Source organism: Stenella coeruleoalba (assembly GCF_951394435.1).
Source record: "Stenella coeruleoalba genome assembly, chromosome: 8".
In the NCBI taxonomy this organism is placed as follows: Eukaryota; Metazoa; Chordata; class Mammalia; order Artiodactyla; family Delphinidae; genus Stenella; species Stenella coeruleoalba.
Genome location: NC_137154.1, coordinates 9,407,438 through 9,419,414, shown reverse-complemented (window position 1 = coordinate 9,419,414; position 11,977 = coordinate 9,407,438). Strand labels below are relative to the sequence as shown.

The following is an 11,977-nucleotide window of genomic DNA, read 5'->3' as shown; positions in this document are numbered from 1 at the left end:
ATTATCAAGTCTATAGCAAGTATTATTTCTCAAAAGTGGCAGAGTCTCGTATAGAGGACAAATTGGGTGAAGTAATGGCAATGGCAAAGCATAAGACTCCCAGAAAGAGCACAACCTCCAGGTCCACGACTTAAGGCCCCACGCATTTCCCACGTCCCCTAGGGCACTCGCAGTGCACGCTGGGACGTGTAGTTCCGGCGTGCGAGGTCCTGCGCGCGCAACCCCCACCGCGGGCGACTCACTCTCTAGGTCGCGCGCCGCCGTTCCCGGAAGCTGTTCGGGTTAAAGTTTCAAAGCTTCCTTTCCCCGCCTCTTAGTCCCGCAGATTGCCAATCCAAGTAGCCAATAGATGGCCGGACTGGTGCTTCCTTTTACTTGATTGGCTTAGGTTTCTGCAGCCGCACAGACAAACTTGCCGGGGATTGGTCGAGCCTTCAGTTTTGAAAATCGTAGGTTTGGCCCGCGCTGCACCGCCCCGTTGCTTCCTTGCAGCCGCGAGCTTTGGAGGCCGGGAGCGGTGGGACTTGGGCGGGCTGAGATTTGTGCTGGGAAGGTCGTCGGACTTGGATCGGAGCAGCACTTAGGAGACGCGGTGCAGTCGAGTGAGTGCGCGCGGGCGACCGGCGGGGGTGGGGGGGTAGTTAGCGATTTGTTACCCCTTCCTCCAGCCCCGGACCGGGGGCGTGACGTGACCCTCTACCCCCCGTTGCGGCCTGGCAGTGGATGGATCACCTCTTCCAAGTGACGAGGTGACCTGCCTTGGTCCTGGGGCCAGAGATGACCCCCACCCTCCATCCTAGAGAATAACCCCGTCCCTTCCCCCTCCCGGTGCCTAGCACCTTCTTTTGTGCCCAGGAGGCCCTTTGTTGATTTGGACGCACAGGAAGCGCACACCGACCGGCTTGTGTGACGGAATTATGCCAGATGGCATTTCTGTACAGTTAACTCTCGCTCAACACCTCCCCCATCGGCTGAGCAACATTTTAAAGTGACCATTTCTGGAGTCCACTGCTACCCCTGATCTTGTCATTTCCCAAGCACGTTCACTGACAGTGGCCTTCTCTGGGGCGCCCAGAGCCAGAACTTGGCCCCTGCCTTCCCGAGGTTGAAATGGAGTAGGCGGCAAAGCTTGTGGTTAAGAGCACAATTTACATCCAGGCCTTGCCCTTGACTTAACTTCTCTTTGCCTCGATTTGCTCATCTGCACGAGGGTCTCCTTGAGGTTGTGGTGAGAATTAAATGAGATGATGCTCCGTCCAAGCACGGAGTAGGACTCTTTAAAGAAAGCAACTGTTGTGACCCTTCTTTGCTGAGGCGAGGTCACAGTTAGGTGCCCGACTTCCTGCACCCTCAAAAGAACAGGTATTGTGAAGGAGGGCCGTGGGGCCCTCGTCTGGTGTATGATGTGAGAGAAGTATTGGGAGACGAAAATGAACAAGCACCCTTCGCCCTTGGTGGGATGTAGGGTGCTCTGGGTTTGTGCCCAGGTTCTTGCAGGGGCTGAAGAGATTTTTGCTGCTTTTCCCAGGACCCTCATTCTTACACTGATCCCTCCTTTCACAGGGTCACCTCTGATCTAATGACAATGACCCTTTTTAAATACCCAGGCTGAGGCTGCTGAAAACAAACTTCCTCGTGGAAGAAGCCCAAACACCTTTTTGCACTTTGTGAAAGAAGCTTTCGCCCACTTTGCCATTTTGAACAAATACTTTAAAAAAAAAAAGAGCAAGTTGTTGATTTCCATGGCAACAAAGTGTTTTGTCTTCCTTTAACATTTTTCTCTTTCCTAGCCTCAAACTGTGTTCCTGCCCTTAGCCAGGGCTGACTGAGCTCTGGGACAGAGGGACTGGGGGGATCCAGAAGGATGGCAGCCGAGAGGCTGTGTCGCTGACTGGCTGGCTGCAGAGCTGTCTCTACCCAAAGCCTCTGCAGTCCTGCCCGATTGGCCCTGCCCTGATGAGTTCTGCCTTTGGCATCTAGGAGTAGGCCTTTGGATGAGTGAGGCATGCCCTAACCTGTGTAGAATGAGTTCATTTGGTGTCCCTGTACGTGTGTATGTGTTGGGGTGGGAGTACCTGTAGAATGTTTATTTGTAGGTATAGAGTTGATAGATGAATGAATTCATTTAACAAGTATCCCTTTTGTGCCAGGCACTGTGCCATACTCTGGGCTTTCAAAGCTGCGAGCAAGACAGACAAAGGCTTGTCCTCAGGGAACAAACGCTTAGTGGTCAGAGACAGGCAGCAAGCAAACAGATACAGTCACCCAAGTGCCATGCGGAGAATTGAAATTGATGGATAGGATGGTAGCTGGTGGTCAGGTCCTCCCTGAGTTGCTGAGAGCCAAGTGCTGAGGAATGAGCTGCACAAAATAGGAGACAGAAGGTTCCAGACAGAGGGCAGAGCTTGCTCAAGGAACAAAGGCTCGTGTGCCCTGGCAATCAGGCCCCAGGAAGTCCTATGAGGCTGCAACAGGACCTGGCATTAAGCTCTGTAAGGGGTGACTGAGCCCCTCCTTCCAGGAGTTCCCATCTCAGGTGGGAGGCTGAGCTATGCGTGGTTCTGGGTTTTGAAGTTGTAGACCAGGGTGGTGGGTTACTGCCATGGCATGAGACATGCAGTCTGTTATTGTGGCTAACGACTGTCACCCAGTCATTTGTTCTTTCATTCACTCTACCAGTCGGGATATTTATTGAGCCCCTGCTATGACCAGAATAGAACACTTCTTCCTTGCCTGGGGCTTTGGTGATGATTTTATAACTGAGTTTTGAGGAGAATATCTGAGTTGCCGGTTGTTTTTTTGTTTTTGTTTGTTTATTTGTTTGCTTTTTTGAGTTCCTAGTTTTTTAAGAAATTAAGTGAAGACATAGAACAAATATAGTTACCAAGGGGGAAGAGGGGGAAGGGATAAATTAGGAGTTTGGGATTAAGATATACACACTGCTATATATAAAATAGATAACCTACTGTATAGCACAGGGAACTGTGCTCAGTATCTTGTATTAACCTGTAATAAAAAGGAATCTTAAAAACAATAAATATATATGTATAACTGAATCACTTTGCCATACACCTGAAACTGACACAGCATGGTAAATCAACTATACTTCAATAAAAAATTTTTTTAAAGGAAATTAAGAGAAAACTAATTTTGTATTTTCCACTGCCTGATATTTCTAGACAAGTTTTCCTAAAAACAAGACATTGCTTATCCGCTCCCCTCGTGCTCCCTCATGCGTCTCAAGGACATTTCAGCTCAAGGGAGAGGGTTGTAGGGGCCCCTTAGAGAAGAGCCTGTCTGTAGACCCTGCTTTCTTACCCACTACTTTGGGACGCAGAACCCCTTCCAGCCACTGGCCTCCCAAAGAGGCAGTTGGATTTGATGTTCTCTGGCCTGATGCCTGGGGTCAGCTCGTGGGTAACTCACCCTCCGACAGTAGGAGAGGAGCCCTTAGGAGGGTAAGAGCAGGCCTTTGGGCAGGTCAAGGGGTCCTACCTGGTGGGACCACAGTTTCTCCTGATCCAGGAAGGCAGTTGGCCGTGCCCTGTCCTTTTAAGCCCCAGAGACGGCCATTTGTAAGGAGGTCCATTGACACCACAATTGGCTGGTCATTGTGGGCTTCTGGGGACAACGTGCTGTGTGGGGTGGGGATGGGGCGGCATTGAAGAGTGTGAAGATTCCAGCCCTGAACCCTCATGCCTCTTATCTCTGCTTTCTCCAGACAGAGCCATCATGGGGACGACAGCCCCAGGGCCCATTCACCTGCTGGAGCTCTGTGACCAGAAGCTCTTGGAGTTTGTCTGCAACGTGGACAATAAGGACATGGTGTGGCTGGAGGAGATCGAGGAGGAGGCCGAGCGCATGTTCACCAGGTGCGGGAGGGACGGACCCGGGGCTGCCTGAGTCCCCAGCGGGGGCCGCTTCCCCACCTGACAGGCAGAACAGACAGGCTGCCAGCGGTCCCTGCTGAGTGCGCGGGATGCTCAGGGCTAGGGTGATGGGAAGCAGGGGGAGAAGTGCTGGGCTGCACCTCAGAGGGTGGGGCTGCCTGGCAACCTTGCTCCCTGCCATGTCGCGGGGCGGGGGGGGGGGGGGCGCGGAGCCCTGAGTGCCTGCGGTGACTCACGTGCAGCCTTGGAGAGCTCGCTTGGTGCTGGTCACCCCAGCTTGACCAGGCACTGCCAGGAAGGGGGCAAGGGTCAGGCTGGGTGGGGAAGGGGGACCCATGGTTTCCAGGCAGCCTCGAACATCACCCTCTTTGTACCAAACAGAGAATTCAGCAAGGAGCCCGAGCTGATGCCCAAAACACCTTCTCAGAAGAACCGACGGAAAAAGAGACGGATTTCTTATGTTCAGGATGAAAACAGAGACCCCGTCCGGAGAAGGTAGGAGGGGCCGGAGGCTTGGGGCCCACGTGGAGAGCTTGATTCGCAGGTATTAACTGACATGAGGAGCCGCCCAGGGGAAATGAAGCGTGACCCGAGGCCGTGGAGTCCAGAGCTTGTGTGTGTTGGAGGTGGGGATGGTGTTTGATCTGGGCCTCTCCTTCCAGAGGTAGGAGAAGCAAGAGAACCTGACCTTCTGCTTGGGGGAGAGTGACCAGAGGTGTAGACCGGGCACTGTTCCCTAACCCCCTGTTGCTGTGCTGGTTATAACTACCCTGGTAACGACCATGGGCTGCAAAGTACCAGGGGAGAGAGGCTGGGTCTTGGGGGTCAGGTGGTCTTGGGTGCACACCCCAGCTCTGCCCCTTAGCAACTGTATGTCCTTGGGTTAATTTTCCACGTCTCTAAGCCTAAGTTTCTGGAGTCTAAAGTGAGGATAATGGTCCCTGCCTCTCAGGGCTGTCTGGTGGTTTAGGCGACAGCATGAGCAATGCCTCCAGCAAGGTGCTTGGCCCAGTGTGACCCCGGTCAGTGGGAGGTTTAGGGGAGTTTAATCTTCCCAGTGGTTCTGAGAGGACAGGCATCATCCCAATTTACAGATAGGGAGACTGAGGCCCAGAGAGGGGCAGCCGGGGTGTCACGGCTAGAGGCAGCAGAGCCTGGACCAGAACCCCGGTCTCCTGCCTCCTAGCCCTCCGCTTCAGACTCCACTTGAGCTGGCGGCTCCTGGGGAGGCCGGTGCCTGCAGCTGGAATTTTGGGGAGCCTCCCCGCCCTGCTGGGTCATCTCAGCTTCTGCTCCACCTCCTCCAGCAGGTTGTCCCGCAGAAAGACGCGGAGCAGCCATCGGAGCTCCCGGCACCTCCGCAGCAAGGACAAGGTGGAGAAGCTGGCCACAGTGGTGGGGGAGAACGGCTCCGTCCTGCGGCGGGTGACCCGTGCTGCGGCCGCAGCTGCAGCAACCTCCACGGCAGCCACGCCTTCGCCCACCCCTGAGTCTCCCCCGGTGCTGACCGAGAAGCCCAAGGAGAGCCCGGCCCAGTGCCAGCTGGTACCCATGGTGGAGATTGGCATCAGCGAGCGCCGGAGCGCTGAGCAGCACCTCAGCCAGCTCCAGTCTGCCCAGGCTCCACCCCCCACCCCGGCTCCAGCCGCTGCTCTGGCCTCCCAGATCACCTTGACCTCGGAGGAGGACTCTACACCCCAGAAGCCAGAGACCGGGAGACTGGAGTCTGTCACCGTGAGCTCCCTGATAACTACACCCCAGGACCCCAAGGGCCGAGGGGTTGGAGCAGGAAGGTCCGCCTCCAAGCTCAGGATTGCCGCGACCTCCCCAGGCCCGCAGGACTCGCCCAGCTCTCCGGCCTCCCCGTGGCAGGAGCGGGTGCTGGCTCCCATCCTGCCGGATAACTTCTCCACACCCACGGGCTCCCGTGTGGACCGCAGGTCAGTGCGGCGCAGCCTGATCGCCCCGTCCTCCCCGGGTCCCCAGGTCTCGCTGGCCCAGAATTACTCCCTGGTTTCCAAAGAGGAGAGCACCATCCGAAGATCAAGCAGAAGGATTGCCAGGAAGGCCACCAAAGAGCCGGCCGCCTCCGCCCGCATCATCTGTGAGTCTGGGGCTCAGCTCTGGGCAAGGCTGCGGAGGGTGGTCCTTCATGCCTGGCTCAGCCAGAGGGGCTCTGGGGACCGTTTAGCAAGGAGCTGTCCACAGAACTTTCTGCGGTGGCGTAAGTGTTCCGGATCTGTGCCGTCCTATACTGTAGCCACTAGCTAGCCACGAATGGCTGTTGAGCCCTCAGAATGTGGCTCGTTTGATCGAGGAACTGAATTTTTAGTTTTATTACATTTTACATAGTTCAGATTTAAGTTGCCGCACGTACCTAGTGGCTACCACGTTGGACAGGGCAGATCTGGTCCCACGCTCTTGTTTTACAAATGAGGAAACTGAGGTCCGGGGCCGTTGGCCGCAGTGTCCCCGTGGTTAATGCCATGCTGAGCTTGAACCTGGGCCTCTTCCCCAGGGCCCGCGTGTTCCCCTTCCTTCCTGTGGAGGCTCGCTTAGATTCACCGTGTTTGTGGGCCACCTCCTGTTAACGTAACTGTTCGGTCTGGCCCCAGCTGTACATTTAAACTGAGGCTTAAGGAGGCTACCAAGTCTGTAAATTGGGAAGAGCCCCACATGTTTCGTCCCTTCTGGGATGGTGGCTGCTTGCTGAGGAGGCCAGGTGGAAAGCCACAGGGCGGGCTTGTCAGGCAGGTGAGGGCACCTCCCTGGGCCCGGTTTCTTCCCCGCCTGGGGAAGGGTTTGCTCCAGGGCCTGGGGCTCAAGGACACACAATCGGGGGCCTGTGCAGACATGCGGTCTGGCACACTGTTCATTTTTGGATTCTCAGAAGGGCCCCAGTGATTCTGCCCTGCCTTCGAGATTTCCTCAGGTGTGAATCTGATCCTGGGCAGGGGCCCAAGGGGGCGGGCAAGCCTGGAACTCTAGAGGGAGGTTTGGGGAGAGACCCTAGAGGCCCTCCCCATGCTTCTGGTCAGACATCCAGAAGCTCTTCTTAAGCCAGTCCGTTTGCTCGGCCCCCTGCCCTGCACACGGGTGGGCTTCTGATTTGATTCGCCTTTGACCCAGTCCTGTGGAAGGAAGCCAGTCAAACACAGTGGTTAAGCCTTGGAGTCACACAGAGCCTGGGGTCCTGGGGCACACCCTTCTCCGAACCTCAGTTTCCCCATGTGTTAAATGGTAAGAACACCTGCCTTGAATGTGGGTAGAGGACCCATCTTAGTGCTTGGCTATGGTACAGCTCAGTCCATCTAAATCAAAACAAAACTGGATGATAAAACTGCAGATGGCCTGGGTCCCTGAAGCTCAGTGGAGGTGTGGCCTGGGTGACCCTCCGGGCGCTCAAGGGTGTGGAGCAGGGAGGGGAGAGGGGGCTTCCTGGAGGCCTTCCTGACACCCAGGCCCTGGGGCTTGGCTGGGTGGGCAACTCAGAGGTTGGATTTTAGTTTGGGTTACCCCAGAAGCAGCCCTTGATATCAGGATTTGAGTGTAACTTGTTACTGTGGGAGGGGAAGGAAGCACCTGCAGCAGGGGAGCGGGGAGGTGAGCCGGGGAGAGAGGACCGCCAGTGACACCCATAACAGGCCTGGGGCCTCGGGGGAGCCTCTGGAGCCAGTTTGGTGCCCCTCGACCCCCTTCCAGGCCTCCTCCCTGCCCCCAGACCTGTTCTGAAGCCTGAATGGCATGCAGGTGGTACTTAGCATTCCAGAGCAGTCTTTGCGCTGGTGGAATAGTTGTGCGGTCACATGGGCATCTTCTCACCCTTCTGCCCCCTCATCAGCGAGCCCTGAGCTGGGATGGGAGGCAGGGGATGTGAGCTGTCTCTTGGCTACAGACCCCTCAGGTGGGAGCTGGCCCTCCCACACCTCCAGGCCTGCCTGCCTCACCCCAGGAAAGTCCCTGCTTCCGGCCTCGGCTCCCTCAGCCTTAAACCTCTGGCCACGCACCTGTGGCCCAGATGCTCCAGCCGAGCCAGGCTTCTTCTGTGCCCAGCAAAGCCTGCTCTTTCCTGCCTCATGGCCTTTGCAGATGCTGTTCCTTCTGCCTAGACTGGCACCTCTCAACTTTTGGCCTCAGCCCCTGCTTCCAGATTTCAAAATTATTGAGGACCCCAAAGAGCTTTTGATTATGAGGACGCTATCTATTGACAGTTACTGTATTAGAAATTAACTTGAAGGATTAAAAAATTCTTAATATTCATTAATATTTTATTTTTTATATTAATACTACTTACTGTTTTGATATTAAAAGTATTATTTAATACTTTAATGTAAAAGTAACAAGCCAATTACCTGTTAAGGTTAGTTGTGTTTATTTTTGTTGGTTTTTTTTTTTTAAGAAAAAATAACTGTTTTCCAAACAAAAATGTGATGAGGAGACTGGCGTTATTCTGCAGTTTGCAGATCCCATCCATGTGTGGCTTAAAAGAAGACAGCTGGGTTCTGCATTCACTCTGTTGCATTGTGTTGCTTGGGTTCAAGTATGTGAAGAAAGTCTGGCCTTACACAGATACGTAGTTGGAACAGGGCAGAGTACTTCAAAAGCCTTTTCAGATAATGGTGCATATTCTTTTTTTTTTGCAGATAATGTGTGCGTACTCACAAATATGTGGCGTTACGCACATCTTCCAGATGTCGACACACTTCATTATGTATTTTTTTAAAGGAGCACATTTGCTTTCTGGTCTCATCAGAAACATCTTTAGGTATTGGGAAGCTATGAAGTTCGGTGGTGGATACAAGGTCCAAAATCTATTTTTGGCTTTTTTGTGGGCTCAGTTTTTTATTCTTGGCAACAAATACTGTTCGTTTTATTTGAAGGGACAGACTCCCTTTGTTCTTTTTTTTTTTTTTTTGTGGTATGTGAGCCTCTCACTGCTGTGGCCTCCCCCGTTGCGGAGCACAGGCTCCGGACGCGCAGGCCCAGCGGCCATGGCTCACGGGCCCAGCCGCTCCGCAGCATGTGGGATCCTCCCGGACCGGGGCACGAACCCGCGTCCCCTGCATCGGCAGGCGGACTCTCAACCACTGCGCCACCAGGGAAGCCCCCTTTGTTCATTTTTAAGAAAATGTCTGCCAAATACCCAAGCTTGATTAGCCGTAGTTTGTCAGTTGTTCTTTGACTTAAAAACAGCATTCTGTTAAAAAAGGGGCCAGTTCAGCTGAGACCTCAGACCCCCGTGCTTTTCAGAGACTTGGCTAGGCAGCCCAAGGGCATTTTTGCATACTTCCTGCTTTATCACATAGTGTATTAGAAAGACATGTACTTAAGTTTAGATTTAATAAAATTAATAGTTTTCATTCCTTCACCAAGGACATTCTTAAGTGAAACCAGACGTTTCCGTCCCGAGTGTGGGGTGCAGTTTGGTACCCAGGCTTCGTACTTTACCTCCATTGCTTTCACTCTCTCAGGGCAAATCTCAACACCATGAAAAGGGAAGATAACATTTTGGTGTTATGGTGGAAATAGTTAGGACCTCGTGGGTCCCCCAAAAGGGTCCTCTTGGGCACTCGACTTCAAGAACCCCAGAGTACACCGTCCAGGACATCCTCCTCCCTCCCCTTCCTCCTTTGCGACCTTCTTACCTTCTTATCCTTTACGTCCCAGCCTCCAGACCAGCTCGGCTTCCCATTATAGGCTTTTCAAGTCCTCTGCTCGTTTCTGTCATGGCACATGTCACATGTCGGTTACAGGATTATCTGATGATTATCTAGACCAGGTCGTGGCCCAGTCTGGTTTGCTCTCCATTGGGTCCCCAGGGCCTGTGCATGGTATAGACCCTCGACGTATGTTTGTTGAATGAATAAGCTGCTTTGTGCTGGCCTGGGCTGGGAGTTGGAGGCTCGGAGCTGGCCATTGTCCCTCTTCCTAGGAAACTCCCAGCCCAGTGAAGGAGCCAAGACGCGCCCTCAGATGGGCATGTTACCCTCTAGGGGGTAGCAGGAGACATCAAGCCAGCAGCTCTGTTGACGGTGTTAGGAGTTGAGGGAGTGCTGACGGCAGGGATCTGCACCCAGGGAAGGGGGAGAGGTCTGCGGGGTCGAGAGGGATCGGCAGGTGGAGAGGGTCTGGCTGCAGATGAGAAGTGGTGGAGCCCCCGTCAGAGCCTGGTTCCCTGGACCTCTTGGAGGGGCACCTGGCTGATTCTGAGGGCATCTCTTGTTCCTTTGTTTTCCTGTCAGGCCACAGTTACCTGGAGAGGCTCCTGAATGTCGAGGTGCCTCAGAAAGTGAGGTGAGTTCAGTTCCAGGGCTTGGGGACCTTCCCAGGGCTGGGCAGGGCACACGGGGGGCCCTTTCTAGGTGAGCCCCACAGGTGGAGGCGTTTCCTGTGCTCGAGCCTTCCCTCATCACAGGGACTGCCCCTGGGCTGCCCCCCGCTGCCCCCTGTCCCTGCCCCAGTCTTCCCAGGCAGTGCCACCCGGGTGTCAGGTCTTCCCGAATTGCTTGTCAACATCGCTTGTCAGTCCTGGCCTCGCCTTGACCCCTCCAAGCCTTACCCTGGGGCCTGGGCTTCATTGCTTTGTCAAATCCAGAGGCCTGTGGATGAGCCAGTGCAGCCGTGAGGAGCCAGTTCAGACTGGGGTGGGTGGCATGGGGGTTGGTGGGGTGCTTCCTGCTCCAGGCTTACACCCCAGCACTGCTTTGAGCCAGCGCTCCTTTTCCTGGAGGCCACGTCCTGCCGTCCCTAAAACTATTCCACCACCACCACGCCTCCCTGCTCTGGAGCAGAGGGGCAGTGCTTGGGACGGGGAGACCGGTGACTTTGCCGGCGGTGAATGGAGAACGGGCCTCAAAAGAGACGTGGCTCATTCAGGCCCAAAGGGTCGAGACGGAGCTGGGAAAGGGCCGACCTCCCGAATCAAGGCCCTGGTGGAATACAAGCGAAGCCAAATTCAGAAGCCGGCACTGCTCGTCTGCCCAGGCCGCAGACTTAAACCACGGGGCCACTGGCTCCGGCTGCCCATCCTCCCGTCCCTCCTAGGTCGCTACCCCAGGGCGTAGGGGAGGGGCTTCTGCGGGGAGGCTTGGGCTGGGCGGCTCCCTCAGTGCCCCCTGCTCTGCTTCCAGCCCCACGGCGGAGGAGCCCAGCAAGGAAGCTGAGCCAGAGGAGGCAGCTGAGCCGGAGGTGAGATGGGCAGGCCAGGGAGGGGGGGCCTGCGAGTCCCATGTGCAGACCCCAAAGCCATGGCTCTTCCCTTAGGTCCCCAAGAACAGTGGCAGCGCCTTGCAGCTCCGCAGTACCACCAAGATCGCCCTTAGCACGCCCGGCTCGCAGCCTGCAGCCGGCGGCCAGGGAACGCCCTCTGAAGGGCGGCCGGGTGAGTCTCCCGACCTACAGACCGTCAGGGCCACGCAGGCCGTGGTAGCCTCGGCCTGACTTTCTCTTGGAGGAGAGGCAAGCCCGGTTTTCTGGGCTGATAGGCCGAGGGAAAGTGAGACCCAGGGTGCAGCGATCTCCTTCGAGTCTGCACGTTTCATCTCCCACCTTTTGGCTGGAGCCACTGCTGAGTGCCACTGGGTGGCCATGGCTGGTTGGTGCAGGAAGCTGGGGGTGGGACCTGAATGGGGGCGTTAACTGTGAACGTGCCAGGTCAAGGCCTGGAGCCTCACTCCAGGGGGGACAGGAGGAACTGTGTCCTGGGGTGTGAACACCTGGCCTCGTGTTCTGTCTCTGTCGCTCTTCTCTCCTCTGTGGGTCTCCTGGCTAAAGGGCGTGAGAGCTGTGGGCTCTGGGGCCTGGCCTGCATCTCCCTGGTGGGAGGAGCACCGTAGCCATGAGAGCTTGCACACGGCTCCCCCAGCTGCTGGACGGGGTTAGCACAATGGCCATGCCAGCCCCATAGGCCCCAGGGGCTGCCGGGACCCTTTGGAGTAAAGAGTGTTGGAGAGCCGGGGGAGAGATCGGCGTTTCCTCCTGGCGGCGAATTGAAACGTACAGACCCGCACCCCACATGTTGACCCTGCTCAGGAGGCCCCGCCCCCGTGCCAGCCCCAGCTGAAAGGGCCGGGAGGAGTGGGATTTCG

The 11,977-nt window shown here is 55.6% G+C and overlaps 1 protein-coding gene across 4 annotated transcripts in view; it reads left to right on the top strand.

The window, feature by feature from the left end:
* The first annotated feature begins 514 nt into the window (after positions 1-514).
* The window catches only part of INCENP (inner centromere protein), a 29,593-nt gene continuing 18,130 nt past the window's right edge, over positions 515-11,977 (top strand). For 2 of the 4 annotated variants that reach the window (XM_079928163.1, XM_079928161.1), the window contains exons 1-7: positions 515-602; positions 3,722-3,872; positions 4,272-4,385; positions 5,201-5,994; positions 10,133-10,184; positions 11,021-11,078; positions 11,154-11,271. In XM_079928163.1, coding sequence (XP_079784289.1) covers positions 3,733-3,872; positions 4,272-4,385; positions 5,201-5,994; positions 10,133-10,184; positions 11,021-11,078; positions 11,154-11,271 — 1,276 coding nt within the window. In that variant the 5' untranslated portion in view covers positions 515-602; positions 3,722-3,732. Of the gene's footprint in view, positions 603-3,721; positions 3,873-4,271; positions 4,386-5,197; positions 5,995-10,132; positions 10,185-11,020; positions 11,079-11,153; positions 11,272-11,977 lie in introns of all 4 variants that reach the window. The other 2 variants (XM_079928162.1, XM_079928160.1) reach the window with 1 other exon arrangement.